At 36.7% G+C, this 27,844-nt stretch overlaps 1 protein-coding gene across 1 annotated transcript in view; it reads right to left on the bottom strand.

The window, feature by feature from the left end:
• The window catches only part of Ctnna3 (catenin alpha 3), a 1,153,843-nt gene that overhangs the window by 173,107 nt on the left and 952,892 nt on the right, over nt 1-27,844 (bottom strand). Inside the window, exon 9 of the mRNA XM_051186834.1 lies at nt 1,096-1,188. Within this exon, the coding sequence (XP_051042791.1) occupies nt 1,096-1,188 (93 nt within the window). The remainder of the gene's footprint in view (nt 1-1,095; nt 1,189-27,844) is intronic.

Genomic DNA, 27,844 nt, shown 5'->3' with positions numbered 1-27,844 from the left:
TTGGGCACTGGATTTTTGCAAAAGTCCCAGGAGCTGAAGGACAATAAGTCAGGAAAGAAATGATAGTTGATTGATCCAAAGAAATATTATCAAGCTATGCATTACTATAGACATTTAAGCTCATTTCCAAAGGGGACCCATTGAACAATACTTAAGAATTTCCAATCAACAAATGAAAGAGGATGTGTTAGTAAAGAGTGAATCTGAAGAATGTTAATACTCAACATAAAAGATTGGAGGTAGAGACATATGATTCACAATGGTTAAGCATTTCCTACAGAAATGTTGCATCATAATAGAAGGAAGGATCTGGCAAAGATGGGAAGGCCATCTGAGTCACTTGGAATATGCATAATGGAAAACTAAAGGAAGAAAGCTATTAAGTAAATTGTAGTTTTTCTCCCAAGAGATTTTATGGTCAGTGGTCTGTCTTGTTACTGTTTCTGGTGATGTTATCACACAGATACTACATGTTCTAGACAGTTCCTGGCATGAATTAACTCCAAGAGTATTGACAACCCAAGTAGCCAGCAGAAACCTGAATCTTAGAAAGGAGTCTCTACCCCATGTATTAGCAAATACTTTCTGGCTATATAAAAATTGTATCTATTTTCAGAACAATGTACTCAGATGAAAGAGAAGCATGGGCTATTCTTACTACAAAACTAAAAGAAAAAAAAAACTTTTTAGTGTGTGTGTGTTTTCTAAGGGAGGTACAAAAGAAAGCACTAAAGACAAGAAGAAAAGTTCCTATTACTGACTCAGGAGGAGGTTTTTGTATACTATTATTTCAGAGTATGTTTACAAATTCCTGAATCCTATTCTCTATGCTAAACAAGCATGCATGAATTTCACTTTCATATTAACATGATTTATACATGATCAAAAGCCATTTGGAATGATTCCTTACCAAACATTAGAGCCCTCACTGTAATTTCTAAAAATATTTTCTTAGCTTGCTATACCCATAGTCTAAGGCCTTCCTCTCTGTGCTTCAGAAAGTCAGACCCAGATCCATGCCTCGTATGTACGAGAGTCTTCCTGGATTGACAGGACTACTCAGAGCCCACAGATGTTCCTCTGTAAATGACTTACTCGGTCAGTTTTTCCTTCTGTCTGAATGCTGGCATGGCTACGGACCTCATGATCTTCTTCAAGGTCAGAAACATCCTCTAGTTCCTCTGGAGTCTGAAAAGAAAGCAAATCACAGCTGATGAAGCTATAAAATGTTGCCATCACTTTAAAATGACACTGTGGGACCTCAGAAAAGTGATTATTGAGGTGACATCTGATCTTGAAATCCAACCTCAGATTTGCATACTAGAGAGGCAGTAACTCATGTGAAAACCTCAGCATTTTCATACCAACATCATAATAGACAAAATAAAAGTGGAAACAACTCCATTGAAGAATGTACACAAATACTGTCCATCCAGAGTAGAATAAGATTTATTCATAAAGAGAAGCCAACTAGTTACCCATTTACACAGTAGATGAGCCTTGATTACATCATGCTATATGAAAGATAGCAATTATAAAGAATATATAGAACATGGCATAAATGATTGGAATTTGAAAATCTACTGGAAAAATTTTGGCTAGTATTTTATGGGAAAAAGATTCAATGACTGTTAAATAGGTGTGTACTTTCTCTTTGGGATGCTGGCAATTCTGGGATTAAATAATTATGATCACTATAGCTTATATGAATACACTTAAAAGGCTCAGGTTTTGCTTTGAAAATGAAGAAATTTATTGTGAATAAATTACATTCCAATAAATGTGCTATAGAGGGAAAATTACAGCTCAGATTTTCAGTCAGTGTAGAACAACTTGACAAGCCACTGTATGATTACTGTAAACTAAGTTGCTTAGAGCTAACAAATAAGTGAGATAAGTTTCATTAGGTTGATAAACCATGAAATATTGCCACAACTATTAAGAAACTACATTTCCTAGTAGCTTACATGAAAACTTGCATTTCCATGTGTATTATCAATAGTTAGCTAATTTCCATTCTCTCTCATTTTTTTTTCAGTGTTAGTTGAGCCAGCTCCTCAGAAATTCTCTAGATAAAATTGGATAACTTCAATGATTGCCCTCATCTCATTGTCCTTATCATAGCTCCATCATACTTTAGCTCTTTTTTTTTTTTTTTTTTTTTTTTTTGTTAAACTGGGCAGGTAAGTATTGAATGCTCTACCCTATGAAGGAAGATCAGGTGACTTCAATTGCCAAAATAAGAATTTAAAGGTATCTGCTGTCACTACAGCAAATACAGATAGAAATACACACATTTAATTAATATTTGTTTCATTTTACATAGTAGCAACTTTATGCCATAATGTCTTTAATACAAAGCCCTAGTGAAAAATCGAGAAAAATAGTTTTTTTTTTTAATCAAAATCATTCAAACTGAAGTGAAAGATAGCCTTGAGACTGTGTCTCTTCTTTATATATGGCTACTGAAAAATAGCCTCCTTAGACCAATTATGATTTTCCTTACACTTTGCTTATTACAGCGTATTTGGTGCATTTCACGAATGCCCATAGTCTTCCTTTCTTTGGTACCAATATAAAGATGGGATGGGGAATTATTAGTTGGTATAGTGGAAGAAAGTACCATTTTCTTTTTCACTATTGGCTCCAAATAATTTATTACCTCAATCATCTTTAAGCAGCACGGTCGACATTTGTTCTCAAACACTTGTAATGAGCACCCCAATTGCTTCACTGCAGAATCCTTTGTATTTATTTCATCTGACTACTAGCTGATATTAATATTTCCCTCTCACTGAGGCCTCCACTGTGCTCAGCATTTGTGATTTAACCATAGATATTTTCCAGTTATGAGTAACAATGATCATGGAGCAATTGATTCTGTCTTCCCAGGTATTAATAACCTGAGTTCAACACCATGCAACTTCTACAAAAATCACACATTTCACTCTTAGCCATTTTGTGCAGTCTCACAGGAGTTTCAAGTAGAAACATTGTTTCCTCCATCCTTACTTAACATATCCATCTAAGTCTTCTGATATATGAATATATTTTGTTAAGCAAGTCCCCTTTCTGTTGCTTTTAACTGGAGATTGATACCTCAACAGTGATCTCTTTTTTATGCCTTTTATTTATTACCATTTTGCCCCATCCTTTAGTGCTACATAGCCTCATCATTCATTCCAAATTTTAATCAGTCCCAATAAAGCAAAATAACTAAAACTATGACTGGTTTCAGAAATCTCAAGGACCATTTTTGTTGCTGGAAGAGATAAACCTACCAATTACACCCACATACTGCTGTACTTTCTTTTTCTGTAACATGGAACTAATATTTTTCTTGCAAAGCCACCAAAATTGACCTCTTCTCTTCATGAACAAAATCAGTGGGAGAGTGTTCAAAACACTTGCTGACACACATTTCATGTTCTGTAAGGTATGAGGTTAGAAGGCATTGCAAAATAAAAAGCTAAATATATAATGTAACAGTTTAAATTAAGTAGAAATCAAGAAAGAAGAGTTTTTAAACATTTTCAGGGATAGACTTGCAAACTTTTTCAGTTATAAAGGCAAATTGTGGAAAGAATAAAATGATTTTTTTTTAAAAAAAAAGGTAGATTGGGGTGACGGGTTACAATATATAATAATCTCTCAAAATAGAGTTCTTCTCAACTAGTGACTTTAGAAAACTAAACACTTGGAGGCTGGTGATATGCTCAGTGATAGAGCACAGGCTTAGCATGTCTCCTACTTTCATTTCTGTTGCTGTGATAAAATACCCCGATGAAAAGCAACCAAGAGGAACAAAGCATTTGCTTGGCTAAAATTCCAAGTACAATCTATCACCTTGAACAAATAAAGTCAGAAACTCATATAAGTCACATCACATCCTCAGTCCAAGGCAGACACATGACAAGTGCATTCTTCTCACCTGCCTCCTCTCAGCAACCTTTCTCACTGTTTATGCTGTTTATAGGATCACCTTCCTAGGGAATAGTGTCGCCCACAATGGGTTTTGTCTTCCTGCATCCATCAACAACTAAAAAGCTCCCCTATATACATGCCCTTTGGGCAACCTGATACAGATAATTCCCCACTAAAATTCTCTTTCAAAGTGGTTCAAGTTTGCATCCAGGTGACAGAACTGTCAAATACAGCATGTGAAAATGTATGTGTTTCTAGTCAAATGTCAACCTGTGTCAGGAGACTGAACTATACAGCACAATAACCCAATAACTTCTAATAATGCAAATCTGAATTTGAATTCTGGCCATCCAGTGTGAGACACTATACCTTTGTACTTTTTAAATCTTTGCTTTCCTCAGACCAGAATCTAGTTAATACTACCTAAGTCCAAAAGATCTATGTAGCTCGATGGTACTCAGGTTTTTTTAAGCTTTTAAAAGAAGCTTTTATTTATTTTGTAGTATTTGCATTACAGGAAACAAAACACAAGAAGCCAAAAACAGTCTCCCAGTCACAAGCATCTCAGCTTGATGTGTCCTTCTAGATGTTGCAAATGTATATACATTCAGCTAATTGAGATTATATAGTATATACCATGCTTTCCCCCACATTGTGAATATTTGCTGACTAAAAACCCCATGCTACAAGAGTATTTTGATAACCAAGAATGCAACATGCCATCTCAATCTGTCAGACAAAACTGTAATCCCATCGTCCTTGGCAACAAAAATTTCATAGAAGACAAAAATGGCAGCAAGCTTCTAGATAGAAGTATTGGCAAAGTGAAAATTAAAATTCTGCATTCACTCATTGCCGAGCTTACCAGAAAACACAAAGCAACAGACCAACTATGTACAGCATTCCTAAGTTTATCATCAGATCTACATACTAATATATCAAGGTGTAGCTTCAAAGGTTGACAGAGACATAGGTGCCCCTTGAACATTGAATTGTTAAGCCATGTATGGACAGTGAGTTAATCCATGTTGCTAGGCTGACTGGAGGGACACAGGGGTTCACAGGGTTAGGTCTGCAGCCCTGTGAGATTGACATCCTGAGGACCCCTACTGCAAGTGCATATTCAGTACTCCACAGGTACTCAGGTTTTTTAATGACTAAACCTACAGACAGAGCTATGGTATAATAAGATTGCTCCTCTATTGTTTCTTATTCCTGTAATATCCAATTCCTACATATTTTTCACAAAATTTTTATGTAAACTTTGTAGCCTCCAATTTGATCCAAATTTATTTTCAGACTGTGACCTTACACAGCCCACTAAATACCTCTTGCTTCAGATTACTCAAATAGCATGTTGCGGACATGGTGTTTCCTGAACACCTGTAGTTATATTTGTATAATTACGCCTACATAGTATGACTGTGTTAACAGGATTTAATATAATTCTGCATATAATGCTTTCCTTATGAAGCCAGTGAGGAGGATTTTTAATTGATTTAATTTTTCTTAAGACTAAAAATATGTTCTTAAATGGCTTTGGAAAGGATTCACCCTACAATGTACTCTAAGGGATGCTGGGGATGAATTATCTTCTTTAAAGTGGACTATAGCTACATCTGAACAAAACTAGGATGGCGCCATTGTCCAGGGAATTTTTAATGATTCTAGGTATTAATGAGTTGTCTCTTATATCAGAAGTCAGGAAATTAATTTCATGTTTTCCTCTAAGAATTTGCTTAAGAAGCCTTCCTTAGGTAGTCCAAAAGTGACTTGAAGTATGCTTAAGTTCCTGGCAACACCAATTACTTCAGAGAGGAAGATGGGCATCGAAGAAACTCATTATGGAGTTTGCCTTTGACATGTCAGAAATAGCCATTTGGACAAGAATGTGTTCTTGCCTGGACTGTTTGACTGTATGCTGTATAAACTGGATATGCATGACCCAAGGGAAAGTGATGAACAAGATGGGGCATTACTGTAAGGTTCCTGCTTCATGGGAGAGTCTGCCAGACATTATGCAGGACACATAAAAATGACTGACAAGCCCCATCTCCCATCTCCTGGCTTCTGCTAGAGAGGCCTCACTCAGCAGGAAAGTGCTGGGCCCTGCAGAAACATCCTGAGTTCCACCCTGTGGGATCTTTGACTCGCATCACCAGGCCTCTGTTGGAGCCTGATATTTGACCCCCATCGCTGGGACCCTGCCTGAGGAGAGACTTCTTAGAGAGCTTGGACCACCCAGAGCTGCAACATCAAACTCCTAACCCACCTAAGCCCACTGGGGGAGTATCAGAGAGACAGAGAGAGGGGGGACCCCCAGCTATCCCTACTGGAAGAAGCCAGGGGAAAATGGCAATACAAGAAAACAACTAACAATACAAAGATGAGCATGACACCACCAGAATCTAGGGGAATCTATACCAACTAGACCTGAACATCCCAAAGTAGATGAAACAGAAGAGAACGATAGAGGCCCTCAAAGATGATGTGAGAAAATTGCTTACAAAAATGAAAAAAAGATCAAACAAAACATTGGAAGAAATGAACAGATTTGCTTTAAAGTTGGAATTCAGCAACAACACAAATCACAGAAACCCTACAAACTCATGGAAACTGAACAATGAGCAATTGCATCGTACCTGGGTCAAAGAAGAAATTAAGGACTTCCTAAATTCAATGAGAATGAGAACACAACATACCCAAACTTATAGGACACCTTGAAAAAAGTGCTATGAGGGAAGTTCATTGTACTAGGTGGCCATATGAAGAAAACTGAGGATAATCTCATTAGAGAATTAAAAGCACAATTGAAAGCCTTAGAACAAAATGAAGCAAACTTGCCCCAGAGGAGTAGATGCCAGGAAATCATCAATTTGAGGGCTAAAATCAATAAAGTAGAAACCAGGAAAGCAATACAAATAATCAATGCAAAAAAGAGTTCATTTTTCAAGAAAATCAACAAGATAAACAAAACTTTATCCAAACTAATGAAAAAGCAGAGAGAGAAAATGCAAATTAGCAAATTAAGAAACAAAAAGGGGAACATAACAATGGACACTGAGGAAATCCAGATAAATTTCAGGGCACCCTTTGAAAACCTGTACTCCACAACGTAATTTGAAAATTCAAAGTAAAAGGACAGATTTCTGGATAACTATCACTTACCAAAATTAAATCAAGAACAGACAAACAACTTAAATTGATCTATAACCCCCAATGAAAGAGCTCAGTCATCAAAAGCCTTCCAAAAAAGAAAAAGCAAAAAAAAAAAAAAAAAAAAAAAACAGAGCCACATGGATTTAGTCCAGAAATTCAAGGAAGAACTAATACCAATACGCCTCGAATGATTCCACAAAATAGAAACAGAATTTTCATTACCAAACCCTTTTTAGGAGGCCACGATCACCTTGGTACCCAAGCCACACAAAGATACAACTAAGAAAGGAAACTACAGGAGAGAAGACCTAGTCCCTACTTCACAGGACCTGTCAGATCTAAATGACCCCAACTGGATGGCATTCCCCTACATATGGAATTGGGGTGGGGGGATGGGAGAGGAGGGTGGTTAGAGTGCATGTGAGAGGGCAGAGAGGGTAAAAGAAGGGAGGGAGGGAGGGAGAGAGGAAGGGACAGAGGGAAGGAGGGAGAGGGAACTGGGATCGACATGTAAAATAATAAATAAAAAAAATGCTTTGACACCAAAATTTAAGTTCAAGGACAAGTTACTGGGGAAAAGGATTTCATTTTTGTTTCCACAGAAAATGAAAAGCTTTGGATTCCTTCCAGACTAATGTGGTTTGATCAAGCCAGACTGCCTGAAACAGAGTACCAGGTGATCCTACATTCAAAACAGTTGGACAAAGCAGCCTTACAGACTACAGCCATGATTCCTGCATCATCTTAGAATCCCCCATGACAGCACCCCATACCAGCAGGAAGTAGTTTGGAAAGAATGACGCCCAAATTCCCAAATATTGTCTATGTTTGTTTTCATTTATATGGACTTGGTTAAATAAAATTAAAAAAAAATGAAAAAAAAAAAAAAAAAAAAAAGGAAAGGAAACTACAGCCCAATATCCCTCATGAACATTGATGCAAATACACTCAATAAAATACTGGAAAACCGAAGACGAGAATACATCAGAGAAATCATCCACCATTACCAAATAGGCTTCATCCCTGGGTTGCAGGGATGGTTTAACATATGTATATCTATCAATGTGTCAACCATATAAACAAACTGAAAAAGAAAAACCACATGATCACATCCCTAGATGCTGAAAAAACCTCTGACAAAATTCAACACCCTTTCATGATAAAGGTCTTGGAGAGATCAGGGATATCAGGAACATAACTAAACATAATAAGAGCAATATACAGCAAACCAACAGCCAACATCAAACTGAATGGAGAGAACCTTAAGGTGATTCCTCTAAAATAAGGAACAAGACAAGGCTGCATGCCATCTCTATCCATATCTCTTCAATATTATACTTCAAGTTCTAGCCTAAGCAATAAGACAACAAAAGGAGATCAAGGGGATCCAAATTGGAAAGGAAGAAGTCAAACTGTCTCTATTTGCAGATGATATGGTAGTTTACATAAGCGACCCAAAAAAACTCTACCAGGAAACTCTCTACTGCTGATAAACACCTTCAGCAAACTAGCAGGATGCAAGATAAACTCAAAAAAAGAGTAGCCCTAATTTTTTCAGATGACAAAGGTGCTCAGAACGAAATCAGACAAACATTACCCTTTATAATAGCCACAAACAACAAAAATTATCTTGGGGTAATGCTTACAAACAGGTGAAATACCTATATAATAAGAACTTTTTGTCTTTAAAGAAAGTAGTTAAAGAAGATATGAGAAAATGAAAAGATCTATCATGCTTTTGGAAAGGTGGTATAAGCATAGTCAAAATTGCAAACTTACCACAAGCAATCTATATAATCAATGCAAGCCCCAATAAAATTCCATCACAATTCTTCACTGACCTTGAAAGGATAATAATCAACTTTATATGGAAAAACAAAAGATCCAGGATAGCCAAAACAACTGTGTACAATAAAGGAACTTCAAGAGGCATCACCATCCCTAACTTTAAGCTGTACTACAGAGCTATAATCCTGAAAACAGCCTGGTATTAACACAAAAATAGACAAGTAGACCAATGGAATTGAATCGAAAATCCTGATATTAACAAACACACTGACAAACACCTGATTTTTGACAAACAGCTAAATATATACACTGGGAGGAGGAAAGTTGTGCTGACACAACTGGATGATGGTGTATAGAACTCTACAGATAGACCCATGTCTATCACCATGCATAAAACTCAATTCCAAATGGATCAAAGACATCAACATAAATCCAGCCACAATGAACATTTTGGAAGAGAAAGAGGGAGGTACCCTTGAACAAATTGGTACAGGATACTGTTTCCTGAACATAATTCAAGTACTACAGACACTGAGATCAATAATTAATAAATGGAACCTCTCAAACTTAGAAGCATCTGTAAGGCAAAGAACACAGTTGACAAGGCCAAACGACATCCCACAGACAGGGAAATGATCTTCACCAATTCTATATCTGACAGAGGGCTGATTTCCAAAATATACATAGACCTCAAGAAACTATGAACAAACCACCAAATAATCCCATTAAAATGGGGTACAGAACTGAAGAGAGAATTCTCAATAGAAGAAATCAAAAAGGAAAACTCCAACCCAAGGAAGGTAACTACTTCCACAAAAATGTAGGCAACAGATTATCCAACTACACCAGAAACCAAGGGTGAAGCAGAACTAATATATTCACAATACCACTACCAACAACAAACCTAAATCAAACAAGCATCAACAATCAATGGTCCTTACTCACCCTCAAAATTAATGGTCTTAACTCACCTATAAAAAGACACAGGCTAACAGAATGGATACAAAGACAGAATCCATCCTTCTGCTGCATACAAGAAACACATCTGAGTTTCAAAGATAGACATTACCTCAGGGTAAAGGGTTGGGAAAAGATTTTCCAATCAAATGGAAATAAGAAGCAAGCAGGCTTAACTATCCTAATATCTAACAGGTTAGACTTCAAACCAAAATTAGTCAAAAGAGATGAAGACGGCCATTTCATATTCATCGCAGGAGAAATCCATCAACACAAAGTCTCAGTTCTGAACATCTATGCCCCTAATACAAAGTCAACCACATTCGTAAAAGAAACACTACTAAAACTCAGAGCTCATATAAAATCTCACACACTTATAGTGGGAGACTTCAATACACCACTCTCAACACTAAACAGGACCACAAATCAGAAACTCAACAAAGAAAAAAAAAAAAAGAACTAACAGAAGTTATGTCTCAACTGGGGTTAACAGACATCTATAGAACATTCCATCCAAAGACAAAAGAATATACCTTCTTCTCTGTTCCACATGATCCTTCTCTAAAATCGACCACATACTAGGTGACATAACAAACCTCAACAGATACAAGAGAATAGGAATAGTTCCCTGTATCTTATCAGACCACCATGCTTTAAAATTGGAATTCAACAACAACACAAATAGCAGAAAACCTGCAAACTCATGGAAACTGAACAATGTGAAATTGGATCACTCCTGGGTCAAAGAAGAAATAAAGAAAGAAATTAAAGACTTTCTAATATTCAACGAGAATGAGGATACAACATATCCGAACTTATGGGACACCTTGAAAGCAGTGCTACAAGGGAAGTTCATTGCACTAAGTGCCCATATGAAGAAAACAGAGGATAGTTACATAAGAGAATTAACAGCCCAACTGAAAACTTAGAACAAAGAGAAGAGAACTCACCCTGTAGGAGTAGACGCCAGGAAATAATCAACTTGAGGGCTGAAATCAACAAAATAGAAACCAGGAAAACAATACAAAAAATCAATGCAACGAAGAGTTGGTTTTTAAAGAAAATCACCAAGATAGACAAACCTTTATCCAAATTAATGAAAAAGCAGAGACAGAACATGCAAATTAACAAAATCAGAAATGAAATGGGGAACATAACAAGAGACACTGAGGAAATCCAGACAATTTTCAGGTCATACTTTGAAAATCTGTATTCCACAAAAATTGAAAATTCAAAGGAAATGGACAAGTTTCTGGATAACTATCACTTATCAAAATTAAATCAAGAACAGACAAACAACTTAAATAGACCTATAACCCGCAATGAAATAGAAGCAGTCATCGAAAGCCTTCCAACCAAAAAAAGTTCAGGGCCAGATGGATTCAGCGCAGAATTCTACCAGACATTCAAGGAAGAACTAATACCACTACTCCTCAAACTATTCCACAAGATAGAAACAGAAGGTTCATTGCCAAACTCTTTTTATGAGGCCACAATAATTTTGGTACCCAAACCTCACAAAGACAAAACGAAGAAAGAAAACTACAGACCAATATCCCTGATAAACATCGATGCAAAAATACTCAATAAAATACTGGCAAACCGAATTCAAGAATACATCAGAGAATTCATCCACCATGACCAAGTAGGCTTCATACCTGTAATGCAGGGATGGTTTAACATACGAAAATCTATCAACGTGAACCACCATATAGACAAACTGAAAAAGAAAAACCATATGATTATCTCCCTAGATGCAGAAAAAGCCTTCAACAAAATTCAACACCCTTTCATAATAAAGGTCTTGGAGAGGTCAGGGATAACAGGAACATATCTAAACATAATAAGAGCAATATACAGCAAACCAACTGCCAACATCAAACTGAATGGAGAGAAACTTAAGCTAATTCCTCTAAAATCAGGAACAAGACAAGGCTGTCCTCTCTTTCCATATCTCTTCAATGTCATACTAGAAGTTCTAGCTAATGCTATAAGACAACAAAAGGAGATCAAAGGGATCCAAATTGGAAAGGAAGAAGTCAAACTGTCTCTATTTGCAGATGATATGATAGTTTACATAAGTGACCCACTAAACTCTACCAGAGAACTCTTACAGCTGATAAACACCTTCAGCAAACTAGCAGGATACAAGATAAACTCAAAAAAAAATCAGTAGCCCTACTTTTTTTCAGACAACAAAGAGACAGAGAAATAAATCGGAGAAACATCACCCTTTACAATAGCCACAAGCAACATAAAGTGTCTTGGTGTAACGCTTACCAAATATGTAAAAGACCTAAATAATAACAACTTTGTGACTCTAAAGAAAGAAATTAAAGAAGATACCAGAAACTGGAAAGATCTCCCATGCTCTTGGATAGGTAGGATAAACATAGTAAAAATGGCAATCTTACCAAAAGCAATCTACAGATTCAATGCAATCCCCATTAAAATCCCACCACAATTCTTCACTGACCTTGAAAGGAAAATAATCAACTTTATATGGAAAAACAAAAGATCCAGGATAGCCAAAACAACCCTATACAATAAAAGAACTTCAGGAGGCATCACAATTCCTGATTTTAAGCTCTACCACAGAGCTATAATTCTGAAAACCACCTGGTATTAGCACAAAAATAGACAGGTAGACCAATGGAATTGAATTGAAAATCCTGATATTCACCCACACACCTATGAACACCTGATTTTTGACAAAACAGCTAAAATTATACAATGGGCCGAGGACAACATCTTCAACAAATGTTGCTGACACAATTGGATGAGGTTGTGTTGAAGACTGCAGAGAGACCCATGTTTGTCGCCATGCACAAAACTCAAGTCAAAATGGATCAAAGACATCAATATCAATCCAGCCACACTGAACCTCATGGAAGAGAAAGTAAGAGGTACCCTTGAACAAATTGGCATAGGAGACCGCTTCTTGAACATAACTCCAGGGGCACAGACATTGAAAGAAACAATTAATAAATGGGACCTCTTCAAACTTAGAAGCTTCTGTAAGGCAAAGGACACAGTGGACAAGACCAAACGTCAGCCCACAGACTGGGAAAAGATTTTCACCAATTCTATATCCGGCAAAGGGCTGATCTCCAAAATATACAAAGAACTCAAGAAACTAGTCAACAAAACACCAAATAACCCTATTAAAAAATGGGGTACAGAAATGAAGAAAGAATTCTCAATAGAGGAAATCAAAAAGGCTGAAGGACACTTAAGAAAATGCTCCACATCCTTAGTTATCAGGGAAATGCAAATCAAAACAACTTTGAGATACCATCTTACTCCTGCCAGAATGGCTAAAATTAGAAACACCAGTGATGACTTATGTTGGAGAGGATGTGGAGAAAGTGGAACACTCCTCCACTGCTGGTGGGAGTGCAAACTCATACAGACATTTTGGAGATCAGTATGGCGGTTCCTCAGGAAAATGGGAATTAGTTTACCACAGGACCCGACAATCCCCCTCTTAGGCATATACCCAAAGGATTCACATCCATGCAACAAAGACATCTGTTCAACTATGTTCATAGCAGCACTATTTGTAATAGCAAGAACCTGGAAGCAACCTAGATGCCCTCATTTGAAGAATGGTTAATGAAGATGTGGCACATCTACACAATGGAATACGTCTCTGCAGAAAAAAATAATGGTATCTTGAAATTTGCAGGCAAGTGGATGGCACTTGAAGAAACCATCCTGAATGAGATAACCCAGTCACAAAAAGAGGAACACAATATGTACTCACTCATATATGGATTTTAGACCTAGAGCAAAGGATCACCAGGCTATAATTCACATCACCAGAGGAACTAGGATTCAAGGTGTATTCTAAGTGATTCATATAAAGTCCCTCAGAGAACTGGGAATGGACAAGTCCCCCAGAGCTCAGGTGAAGTGGGGGGGGGCAGCGAATGGAGAGAGAAGTAGGAGAACATGAGGGGGAGGAAAGGAAAACATGTGCGACCAGGAAGATTGAGCCTAGTTAGGAATAGAAGATAGGAAAGAGAGAGACAGAGACAGAGAGAGAAAACTTAAAAGAGGGAGCCAATATTGGATTGAAGATAAAATTGAACACAAAGAAAGGTCGAAAGAACTACAAGACTGCTCCCAACTAACAATTTGAGCTTCCATGGAAAGGCTATCATAAATGCCCTTCCCAGAGAGTGAGATCAACAACTAACTTCTCCATGGACCCCTCAACTAATGCCTGTTGAAAACAGAATCAAACACCCATACATAAACACTGAGTCAAACTAGAACCCAGATGCAGATGGAGAGGACAAGACCAGGCTGCAGAAACACATACAGACAGCCTACCTGAACAAGGAGGAGCTAACAACCACTAGACTGATAGCTGGGAAGCCAGCATGGGACTGACTCAGGCCCCCCCTGAATATGGGTCTCAGCCAGAAGGACTGAGCAGTGTAAGAGACCTCAGACAGTGGAGCCAGGATGTATCCCTGGTGCACAAAAGGACTTTGCAAACATATCCCCCATGGAGGGATAACTGCCTTAATCTAGAGACAGGAGAGAAGCCCTAGTCCCTAGTTCACATGACCTGTCAGATCTACATGACCCCAACTGGATGGCATTCCCCTACATATGGAATTGGGGTGGGGGGATGGGAGGGGAGGGTGGTTAGAGTGCATGTGAGAGGGCAGAGAGAGTAAAAGGGATGGAAGGAGGGAGGGAGGAAGGGAAGGAGGGAGGAGGGAGGTAGAGGGAACTGGGATCCACATGTAAAATAATAAATTAAATTAAAAAAAATGCTTTGACTCCAAAATTTAAGTTCAAGAACAACTTACTGGGGAAACGGATTTCTATATTTATTTCCACAGAAAATGAAAAGGTGTGGATTCCTTCCAGACTAATGTGGTTTGATCAAGCCAGACCACCTGAAACAGAGTACAAGGTGATACTACATTCAAAACAGCTGGACAAGCAGCCTTACAGACTACAGCCAGGATTTCTGAATCTTCTTCGAATCCCTCATGACAGCCCCCCTTACCAGCAGGAAATAGTTTGGAAAGAACAACGCTCAAATTCCTAAATATTGTGTATAAATGTTTGTTTTCATTAATTGGCATTTGTTATATAAAATAAAATAAATTAATAAAAAATGCAAAAAAAAAAAAAAGAAATCAAAAAGGCTTAAAGGCAATTAAGACAATGCTCAACATCTTTACCTATCAGGAAAATGCAAACCAAAACAACTTTGAGATACCATCCTACTCCTGCCAGAATGACTAAAATTAGAAACACCAATGACAACTTTATGCTGGAGAGGATGTGGAAAAAGGGGAACACTCCTCCACTGCTGGTGGAAGTGAAAACTTGTACACCCATTTTGAAGATCAGTATGGTGGTTCCTCAGGAAAATAGGAATCAGTCTACAACAGGACCCAGCAATATCCCTCTTAGTCATGTACCCAAATGATCCACATCCATGCAATAAAGACATATGCTCAACTATGTTCATGGCAGAATTATTTGTAATAGCAAGAAATTGGAATCAATCTAGTTGCCCCTCAACTGTAGAATGGATAAAGAAGATGTGGCACATTTACACAATTGAATACTATTCTGGGGAATCTTGAAATTTGTAGGCAAGTGTAAGAAACTATCCTTAATGAGTTAACCCAATCACAAAAAGAGGAACATTGTAGTTACTCACTCATATACTGATTTTAGACATAGAGCAAAGGATCACCAGCCTATAATTCACACCGCCAGAGGAACTAGCATACAAGGTGTACTCTGAGAGATTCATATAAGGCTCTCACAGAAGGGGGAAGGGACAACATCTCCAGAGGACATGGGGAATGGTGGGGAGATTAGTGCATGGAGAGGGAACTAGGACAAAGAAAAGGGGAGGAGAGGAAAGAACATGGAACTAGGAAGACTGAGTCAGGGGAGGAATAGAAGAGAGAAAAGACAGAGAGACAAAGAGAGAGCAAGACAGAGAGAGACCATAAAAGAGGGAGCCATTTTAGGTCTGAAGAGAAAACTGACTCTAGAGAAATGTCCAGAGACCTACAAGACTGACCCCAACTAACAATTTAAGCAACAGTGGAAAGGCCATGAATGTCCTTCTCTGATAATGAGATCAACGACTAACATATCCACCATCATGGAGCCCTCATGTAATAGCTGATGAAAACAGAAGCAAACACTCACAACTAAACACAGAGCCAAACTGGAATCCAAATGCGGAGATGGAGGACGAGACCGGACTGCAGAAACACATAGAGACAGCTGACCTGAACAAGGAGGAGCTAATGGGCCCTCAGACTGAATGCTGGGAATCCAGCATGGGACTCACTCACACCCCTGGAACGTGGGTCTCAGCTAGAAGGCCAGAGTAGTCTAAGGGACCTCAGACGGTGGAAAAAGTATGTATTCCTGGTGCACAAAAGGACTCTGGTGCACAAAAGTAACCCATGGAGGGTTACTCCCTTAACATAGAGACAGGAGAGAAGTCCTAGTCCTTACTCCAAATCTCTTGATAGATTTAGATACCCCTCCTGGAGGGCATCACCCTGCATGTGGGGGAGGGGAAGGGAAGAGGGTGGTCAGGGAGCATGAGAGGGTGTGAGAGAGGGAAAGAGGAAAGGAAAGGGAACTGGGATTGATATGTATAATAATGATTGACAAACTGCCAAAACAGGTGGACAGTTTAAAATTTCCTGCTTTGCTAAGAAGTCTGCAAGACACAATGTGGCCTATGGGCTGAAGATTGATGTCCCAATATTACATAAGATCTTCTTATGAGTGTTCAGGTAGCCACATTCTCTGTCAATTCTAGAGTTCATATACTATTCTTCTGTGAACTTTGATGGAGCTGAAGACAGATAGTTATGGTTATGGTTTTTCTTAGTTATGATAAAAGATAAGTTTCATATAAAACTTTTACTCACAAAGATATAACTGATAGAATATTTTTGTGAAATCTTGCTAAATGTTAATGAACTAAATATTGTAATTGTAGGTCTTGCTTAATAACTGTTTTGTCATATATAATTTGACTGTGTTAAAGTTAAAACCTTTCTTTATATTTAGACAGAAAAGAGGAGATGATGGGAGATCTTATCCTGTGTATGTTTCTCTTATTGGTGATTAATAAAAGCAGTGTTCAGCCAATCAGGCAGAAAGATAGGTGGGACTATGAGACAAGGAGAATTCGGGAAACATAGGAGGACAGAGTCCTGATGCTGCCAGAAGAGTAACACCACTTCCAGAAATTACTGAGTAAGCTACAGCCTCATGGCAATAAATAAATTGATAGAAATGGGTTAATAATTAATACAGAGCTATGCAATAAGAAGCTCTAGTTATCAGCAAACAGTATTATAATCAATGTAAATCTCTGAATATTCATTTGGGGATGACATGGTTGTGGGACCAGGCTGGAGGAAAAGAGTTTTGTATCACTTATACGAATAAATTAATTTTATTTTTCATAGATCTTGCCCTAGTTATGTAAAAGAGAATACATAATCATGTATGACACTTGAAAACATGCCTCCTGGGAATTTTATTTGAGGGAACAAGGAATCAGTAGAGTTGTCCTAAAACTTGCTTGAGGAGCAGAATAATTTTATAGATACTTACATAAGTAGATAACATATAGACAGATAAATTTCTTTCTCAGGAAGCTCAATGTTTTACTATTGTTTATAATTGTCTCATTTATTCTTTTTTGCATTGGCAGTGAGATGAATAAATGGTTTTATAACTGGAAACTCATCTTTACAAATCTTACAACTCTGTAAAGCTAAAGTTTCAAAAAGAAAATTGTTGTTCATCAAAGAGCTACAAAACAAGGATAGAAGGATGAAAAATTAAAGGAAGACAAAGGGGAGGAAGAGAAGGACAAACCCCATATCTCTGACCCCAACTTGGAATTTTACTATCTTTAATGTTCAAAAAAACCAGTGACTTTCCTGACACACTTTCCTAATTCTCTTCCACCAACTACTATTTTATTAGCTCATTCAGCCCCATTATATGGGATAATAATAATTGCTCAAATTTATGGTAGGATTTTTGAGGATTCTGGTAATAATATAAACACACAGGGTAACTCCCAGCCTCAATCTGGAAACTAGTAGCTAATCATTTTTCTGCTCAGAAGATAGCAGCAAAACACAGTGGTAGAAGGTACAGATCAATTCAGCAGGAAGATCATAAATGACAGTGACATCATCAATATCACTGTCCCTGTTAAGCTACCAAATGTGCTTGTAATGTATCTCAGATCCTAGAAGGAACATTCCTAATTCATGAAGTCCACCACAAGATGAGTGCAGCTGGAAGCTTAAATAAAGGCATAAAAGACAACTGAAACTATGAAAGATAATAAGGTTTGGGTGAAAGCATATCTTTGTAAAGTTCAAATAGTAAAAATTTCTAGATTCAAACAAAGCTCTTTGACATTCATCTATTTCAAATAGGAAAATGAAACATGCATGTTTAATTAAGCTCTTTATATATAATTCATTGGCAAAATGGTGCCTGGTAATTCCATATTCCTTTTCTCCTTCAATCTTAACAATTAACATACTATTTATTTATTAATTCTTGTTATTTTACTATCTTACTAGATTATATTTAATAGATCATGGTTCAATATCACACAGCTCATAAAAGCTATTTCAAAACTGGGTCTGAAAGTTATTTTATGCATCATGTGACATGATAATCATAATTGCAGGATAAGCTTGAGAAACTTAAGAAGTGGTGTGTGTGTTACAAAAGTTCAAGGGAGGCTAGGGAAATGCTTCAGTCAGGGAAAGTGTTTGCCACACAAGCATAAAGATTTAAGTCTTATCCTTAGCACCCAGTCTAAAGCTAGTGTGCACACCTCTGCTATCCCGGGTTAGGGAGGGACAGACTGGGGGTGTCTATGCTTCCTGTCCTGACAGTCTAGTGAAATTGGTGAGATCTAAATTTAGCAAGAAACTGTCTCACAAAAAAGAAGTGGATTATATTCATGGAGGACATCCTATGGGGACTTTAGGCCTCCAGAGACACTTGCACTCATATAAACGCCTACATACCTACACGCACACACACACACACACACACACACACACACACACACACACACCTACACAATACAGTGTCAAAAGCATGAATATGCTACTTACAGAATGAGGTAGGCCATGGATTTGGAGACTTTGAGAGTCACACCAGACTCATCTTGAATCTCCCTCTCCTGCCATGTGTTACAGATGTGACACAGATGTGACTCAGGCCTTCCTCTCTGTCCCACCTCTGCCTCAACATAACTAGAAATAACTTTGCAAACTGAACTGAGAGATAATCTGTTTCCCAGAATTGTTCCTGAGGTTTGATATACACCAAGGTAAAGTTGAATTAAACTTTCACTCACATCCTGGGTACCAGTGTACCAGCAGATCTGAAAACTGTCCAAGTCATTTCTTTCCATTTATTTTTAATTTAATTCAAATTAGCATATATTAATGAGCTAAAATAAAGGACACAAAGTATTCTATGACAAGGCTGTGGTTTATGTTATATATTTACATTTTAACAGAAAGTATAAGGGAAGTGCTAAAATTCTTATAGTAAAATGAAAACTGCAATGATCACTAGATATTTGATTTGAGGACAAGTTTTTCTGAATAGCTTGTGACACTGGATAAGATTTTTTTTTGTTTTTTTTTTTTTTTTGAGTAAGTTTCCTCAGAAGGAAATAAAACATTGGGCTGAGATTTGAAAAAATTAAAAATATCTTATCTTCAGCATCAAACTCCATAACTAAATATACACTGCATATATGATTTTAAAAAATCTTTGCAATAACCAGTGCAACACAGCTTACTATATTTTAAATGTCTACATATTTTACTTAGGATATTCAGATAAGATATTCAAGGAATAGTTAATTGCAAAGAAAAGTGCACACACATGAGTGTAAACAGAGAGAACCTCAAGCAGAGAACAAGGCAAGCTAAGTACTTAGGACCTTTGAGTATCACAAGAGATGGGAATAGAAACTCTCTTCCCCTAACAGGTATCATTTCATTTTAAGTGAGTGCATGTGTATGTGTATCTGGCCAAAGAGCTTAAAGGAAACATATCAAATAGACTTTAGTAATTACCATCTATGAGCTTTGAAATACTACATGCAGCTTTTGTCCTTTGAAATTGATTTGTTTCTAAATGTTTACAATGCCCATTTATTGCTTTTACTGACAGGGGGAAAAAAGGCAACAAATGTCATAAGGAAATTTGCTTAAGGTTCCACGGGCCATTTCAAGGATGTGCAACAATTTTATAAAAGGCAAGAATGCCAGAACTGAGAAAGGCCACCAAGCACATAGGAATATGTCTGTTAATGTTCCATGGTTGGAGCTGATGCACAGCATCCCGAGTATGAGAAAAGCTGCAGCATGCGTCTTCATGATCACAGCAGACACTAAAGGGGACTGCAATAGTGAAGGCAAGGAGCCCCTCCTCCACCCACACACAACCCTTCCCCTGCATTGCATTGTCTTCTTAGTTGGATGGATTTGTAGGATCAGTTACTTCATCATTTCATGTATCACACTTTCAGCATTCAGGAAAGTGGATTTAGGAAAATATTCTCTAGCAACAAGTTCGAGGGAATGGAGAGTTGCGCTTTAGCTTCCCACTTTAGCCTTGAGGAAACCTTTCACGTTCCAAATTCATTAGGATGCTAGGTACAATAACAATAACCAAATTCATCTAGATTTGCAAAGAAATGCCAGGCACAGTAAGAAAGCTCAAACCAGTAGCTTTGTTCCAGCCATGCCACACTTCCAGGCAGGGTATCCAAACCTGAGTCTCCTCTTTCCTTGACTTAAAAAAATGAACACATATAAAAGAAGTTAGTCATTACTAGGGAGATGTTCAGTAAGACAGCAATTCAGATTAGTTGTAGACTTTGGGCATATTATTGGTGGTTCGTGAATTAAATTTTGCTTTATGGGATATAAGAATTCCCTACTCTGATAGAAGCAAGTAGAGCAAGCTGGCAGCTCAGGTATAAATACAACACTGGGATAAAACAAAGCAAATGTTTTAACAACCCCTTAGAAAGAACTATGCTGTCGTATAAAGAGATTTATTTTAAGTCCCTAAACTAAAAGGCTTCTTTGTACAAGTTAAGGGAATTCATCGTCATATAAGATGTGGTTCAGTGCAGCCACTCATAGTGGCTACTGAAGGCCTGGACAGTCTAAGGGACCTGTGACAGTAGAACCAGGATGTATCCATGACCTGGCACAGGAAAAGACTTTGGGAGCACACTCCCCATGGAGGGATACTCCCTTAGTCTAGAGGCAGGAAGGAGAGCCTAGTCCCTACTCCAAATGACTTGACAGATTTTGATGATCCCTGTGGAGTAGGGGGGGAGGGTGGGATGAGATGGGAGGGATATATACACTTTTGGCTCATGGTTTATGCTATTTCTAGAGAAATTTGTCCCAAGCAGTAGAAATAGACAGGTGCGGAAGCAAACACAGTGTGGAAAATCATCCTAAAATGTACATGTGTCTTTTCATGTGTTAGACATACAGAGAAGACAAGCAGTCATTACACACTGTTCCAAATTTGCTCAAAAATATAGTGAATCTTATTCACATAAAATCTTTCACACTGATAGTTATAGTTTGCTGATTTGTACTATCCAAGAACCAAGACCAACTCAGATCTGAATCAACAGGGTAATAATAATTTAATTATTTAAAAATAAGTTATTTAATAAATTGGCATCTATTTAATAGAATAGCATTCTACAAAATATAATAAGCTACATATTAAAATAATAAGTGATTTATTCAAAACACAGTTAAGTTCAGTAAAATCAGACAAATTGTCCAAATTCTGTATAGTCTGACTAGGGTAAGAGACTAGAAATTTTAAACTGGGAGTTGTTTAGAAGCTAAGGGTAACATCAAGTTATGAAGCTACACAGATGAGATTTTATTATCATGTAAACCCCTGAGGCACTGAGAGCTTTACATTATGTCTATGAAACTATGCCTACACACCTATACCTATGAAAAAACAGCAGGCATATTCTAAATGCATGTTTATTAAATGCTAATTACAGCTCTATCGTGTATTAAAATGATGGATTTATTTCCTCATGTGTTTATCTAACATGTAAGCATTAACCAATATATGACCCAAGAATATAAGAACTGGGATCATAAAACAAGAATTTCCAATGAATATGTACATTGAAAAACTACACGTTCATTTTAAATTCATTGGTTAAACATGTTATTTAAGAAATTCATAGATTTATAGTAAGGGAACACTTAAGTTACTATTAAAAATGAAATTAGTTGTTCATGATATTTTTCTTTAAATGGACTTAAGTATTAATAGCAAGGAAATTTTACATAAATGTAAAATAACCTTAGACAAGGAAGGGACTCCAAATGGCAATGTGGTTGCTATTTCAATTATTGTATTTATAGTATAGCAAAGCAGTCAAAATGATCATTAAAAATGTGTCTTTAAAATCAGTACAACAACACCTAAGCTATATTCTACTGAAGTTATTTCTGGATCCATCTACTTTTTGTTCTAATTTTCACTGTTTGTATACATCTTCAATATATTCCGTGTAATTTATTATTCCACTCAGGTTTCCCCAACATTGTTCTGTCTAATATTTCCCTTGAAGAGTTTGTGCAACTATGAAGAAACAAGGGATTACATTTAGTCTCTTGAAATGTTGTCTTCCTTTAAAATTAAATGACAACAAGAGAGACAATTTACTTTGGAAGTATATCTCTATTAACAATATGGCAAGATAAAAATCATGCCTCACTCTAGATAACAGTATTTGTTTGAATTAATTGCCATCAGTTGCTGTGTGCTATTATTCTATTTGAATCTGAGGATGTCAAATATCACTTTCATTATAATGTAAGACAAGAAAGCATGAATTGTTACAGATTACATTTAAAAATATTTAGAAAATAGCCAAGATACAATGCAGCCTGTCAGGTGTTGTAATATTGTCATAATTTATATAAGGATATGAAACTATTCAATCTTAAAGTTCTACTTTTTATAAAATCGATGAATCATTGAAATACTGTACATGCACCTTTCTGGGAAGATACTGTATGATTTGTACAATGAAAATTTTTAGTTTAATTCCCAAGATTTCAGTTGGATTTTTAAGTCTCCACATGCTCTCTAATCTGCCCACAAAATATTATTTTGTAACAAGACTTCCCAGAATACTGAAGTTGATGTATAGGCAGGTATATTTTCATAGTAACACACCAACCCTCCATCCCTACTTTAATATTAGGCTGTCTAAACAAATGAAACTTTTCCTTTTTCATTAACTCTAAATCCATTATATAATGAAACAAAAATAAAAATCACAACTTTAAAAAAAAGTGAATTTTTGTTTAGGTACATAATGAATTAAATAAGAAGTTAGTTCAGCATTCCTGGGAAAGATGGCATTGAATGTACTTTTGCACTTATGTTTTCATTTATATGGACATTAATACAATCATCTACCCATTTTGTCACTGAACGAAGCATTCATGAAACTCTAGATACTGCTGAGCTACAAGGATTCCCTTATGTTAGATGACATTTACTCTGTGAACATAGGAACTGTACAGATTAAAGTTCCTTGTGTACGTTTTATCTCTTCCTAATTAAGGTATTCATATAGCCAGCTCTACAGACGAATATGGATTAGTCCTGAATGTACATATTGAATGGTACATTTTCATTTCCACATGCAGTCACTTTTTTAATGGCCAAGGGCATATAGTAAGTTCTCAGTAAAAATGACTACTTTTCATTTCTCATTTCTAAAACAATAACTGTAGGAACAAACTAAAACTTTTTACACCAGAGTAATTAATTACCAAAATCCAATCCTGCTATAGTATGTAAATTTGAGTAAGTATACTAAATGCATTTAATTTTGAGGTACCTAAAATAGATATTTTTTGAGTAGCTAGTAGACATTACTGACATCCAGTAATATTTATTACTTAAAATATTTCAAAAGGTAAGTATTTAATAAACAAGTCTACTTTGATTTAAATTATTAAAGATTTTGGCTACTGTAAAAATGAATCTTAGGTATTCTGCCTTTCTAATGTTAATGTAGTCAATATCATTTATTATGACTAATTAATACTGTTGTCAGAAATTTTAGGTGCTAATATTAGACAAAGAGTTAAAATATTTGTCCCACCTGATTGAATACTGGTAAGGTGTGATCAGTTATGTTATTTTAATGTTTACTATTTTAGATCTTTTAGTCTGAAAAATGTGATTCATTGCATGTCAACAGTCTGTGGAATAAGACATACAAAAAGAAGGGTATAGAAGGAATATTAGATTATATTTTAAACATCAAGTTGTTAAAATCAAGATGGGAAGTTGTTAGCAGAGTGAATCCTTCAAAGGAGAGCATCACGTGTCTCTTTTTAGTCATGATTTCTTAAGTTATATAACTCAGAACACCAAAAGGGCCAGGATTCAAATGAGCCAGGCTGGGCCTGATGGAGTAAGTTTAAGTAAGCTTTAGAACCTAAAGCAACCTTTGTTGAATAATGCATAACTACATAACTATGGCAAGAATAAGTCAGAAGAGAGACCTAGAGTGCCTTGAGGCATGGCTTAAGATGGAAGGGACTACATACTTCTTACTGTCACTTAATTTAAATGAAAATACATAAAGAGAAGTTGTGGAGTGATGTGTGATGTCCTTCTGTATGCTATGAATATGTGTTGCTTTTATTGGTTGATGAATAAAGCTGTTCTTACCAATGGCTAGGTAGAATATAGTCAGGTGGGAAATCCAAAAAGATTAACAGAGAGAATGGTGGAGTCAGGGACCCTGACACCATGTAGTCACTGAAGAAGTAATATGCTGGAGCATTACTGGTGAGCCACAGTCTCATGAAAATATACATATTAATAGAAATGGGTTAATTTATTAGAACTAGCCAGTAATATGTCTGAGTCATTGACCAAACAACTGCATTTAACATAAAGCCTTACACTGTTATTTCATTATTGGCTGTAGAAACTGACAGGCAGGACAGAAAAAATCCAATTACACATTCTCTAAGGCATGGATAATCATGTAAGTGAGGTGCAAATGACTTTTACACATTGTTTGTGTGTCTCCATGATGTCATTCGTTCTATATGCATAACATATAATGCACACAGGATTCAGTTAAAGCCAGGGATCCAGAAACTTCACTCAGGAAGGCCTCATTTTATCAGCCTGGGGCCCCTGAGTCACTACTGTGAAAGATTCAGTAACACACTCAAGCTCAGAAGTAGAAGTTGGCAGTTAAAATTACATCAGGTTTCTTAATTAAACAAAAATCCATGTTAGCCTTTGGCCTAATTTTGGTAATTCGTAGTTAAACAGTAGAAATTAAAAAGCAATAATTTTATTGCTAATAAATCTGTATAACTAATTTAAAATCCTTCTAGTCACAGCTAGAAAAATCTATGTCACTCGCTCTTTGAGCTATAACACCTATCCTTTTTAGCTTGTACAACATCTTGATTTTCTTCATGTACCATACATACACACTCCATTTCAGATGCCAGATTCAACATGAGAACTCAATATGGCCATCAGGAGGGATTGCAAAAAAAAAAAATAATAATAATAGTAAATACTTGGAATGATGATAGCCTAGAGTTTTGCCAACTATTTGCTTTAAGAAACCATTAGACTAGGCCTGCTGTTGTAGGCTTTTAACACCAGCACCTGGGAGGCAGCCAAGATATTTTCTATATTAGAGGGCAGCCTGGTCTAGATGGGAAATCCAAGGCTAGCCAGAGCTACGAATCAGTGAAATTCTTTCTGGTAACAGTGTTTTCATAGTCGTTCCCTATAATCTTGTAAATCAGAATCTATCATACCATTTCCATACCATTCTCCAGTAAAGGTAACAAAGGTACTTGGAAAAAAATTGGCCAATTCTATGATAGAACAGGAAATAGATTAGAAGCTGAAATATCTTGGTACAAGCCAAAATGCAATGGAATACTGAGGGCGGGAGCACCTTTTCAAAAATGGCCAAAGAAATTTTGTGGATGTTTAAGTCTTCCTTAAGGGAGGGAATAATACCTCTTCAGTCATTGTCTTCCATTCTCTCCCTCTCTTCTCTCTCTTCCTCCCTTTGCTATCTCTCTCCCTCCTACACTCTTCTCTCTCTCCCTCTCTTCCTCTGTCCTCTCTCTTTTCTCTCTCCCTCCATCCCTCCCTCTTCTCTCCTCTCTTCTGCCCCCCTCTCTCTCTGTGACTATGAGAGAGAATACCTGAAAAACAATCAACCTATAAGAGGAGAGAGTGATCTTTGTTCATTTTTTCAGAGTTTTCACCCATGGCATTGTGTCCTTTCACTTTGAGGTTAAGCATCATGGCAAGGAATATGTACTAGAGCAAGATGCTCATGGTATGGTAATCAAGATGCAGAGAGATAGAGTGGAAAGGGCTGATGTTTAAATGTACTGTAAACAGTCACTACCACACCCTGTTTTCCCACTTGAAGTGCTCCCACATACAATTAGCCATGTACCACTACTTTGACACTTGAGCTTTGCTGAACATACCTGGTCAAACCATCACAAAAGGCAACAAATACAACATCTGATCAATAGACCTCAACCAAACTGAATAAATAAAAGGAAATGGTTCCTATAGGATAAAATCATCATGAATTAATTAAAGTGGCTCAAAAGTTGAGGGGTTAGATGAATGAATGGCTAGACCAAGGATACAAACATATACGAGTAGATGCTTTTAGTTCTAATTTCTGGTTTATAAAAATGTCTTAAGTAATTTTTTTAATGAATATAGCACCAAATATGGTGATATATGCCTGTAATACAAGCACAGAGAGGATGAAACGGTAGGACTATAAATTGGAGGCTAGTGTGCTATACATAATGAAATTCAGCCTCACAAAAACACTGATGCAAACAAATGAATGAATTCAGAATGCTTTATAGCAAACTGTATATTGAGTTAAAAAAATAAAAAAAAAGAAACAAGCAAAAAAAATCCAATATTACTGAAGGCTTATTGACAACCAAGGGAAACAATACATGTTAAAGGAAACCTGAATCAGAGTCCTCTGATTGTACATCCTTAGTTAGAAATACTGTAGAAGCATAACCACTACAGAGAGAGAGGTACCTTGAACTTTATGGAGAAGTGGTAATGGTGACATCATCCTCAAAGTTGTTTTGTATGATTGATGAGAGAGAAAATAGTTGATCATATGATGTTTGAGTAAACTAAAGTTCTTAATGTCAACAACAATAATAAGAAAATTATGAAAACCAGTAGGAATAGATCCTCTTGTATTATATTTGAGGCAGAGATATTGTTTTTTATATGCAAGATTTCTTAGCTACATACATAAAGAGAATGCTATACCCATAGCAACAAGAACATAAACACCACCCAAATTCCAGTGGCTAAATAAAGTTTGTAATTGCAAATATCTAAATAGCAAGATGACTAATTTCCAGTCAAGATATGGTATAAAGTGATCCATGACCACTAGCTGAGGTAACTTCTGGGAAGAGGAAGCAGAAAGATTGTAAAACTAGAGGAATAGAAGTGTGCTATGAGATGGAGCCTGCTAGCTGTGACAGGGAAGTTATACTAGTGAAGTCTCAACAAGACCTGTCTAAACAAGACTTGAACAATTCTACAACAGTGAGCATGCCAACAATCCCATAGAATTGTGATATGAACTCTGCAGAGTTTGAGGCCAGCCTACTCTACAAAGCTCTACACAGAGAAACCCTGTCTCAAAATACCAAAACAAGCAAACAAAAATTGCAAACACATGTTTAAAAATAGACATTTAGGCAGCAATAAATTATATATCTGTATCTATATACAGAATTACAGAAAATAAATGAGTAGAATTAATTATTGAATCCAGATAAAGAGGAAAAGTACTCCAAAG

This window comes from Phodopus roborovskii, unplaced genomic scaffold (genome assembly GCF_943737965.1).
Source record: "Phodopus roborovskii unplaced genomic scaffold, PHOROB, whole genome shotgun sequence".
NCBI lineage: Eukaryota > Metazoa > Chordata > Mammalia > Rodentia > Cricetidae > Phodopus > Phodopus roborovskii.
This window is presented reverse-complemented; position numbering and strand designations above follow the sequence as displayed.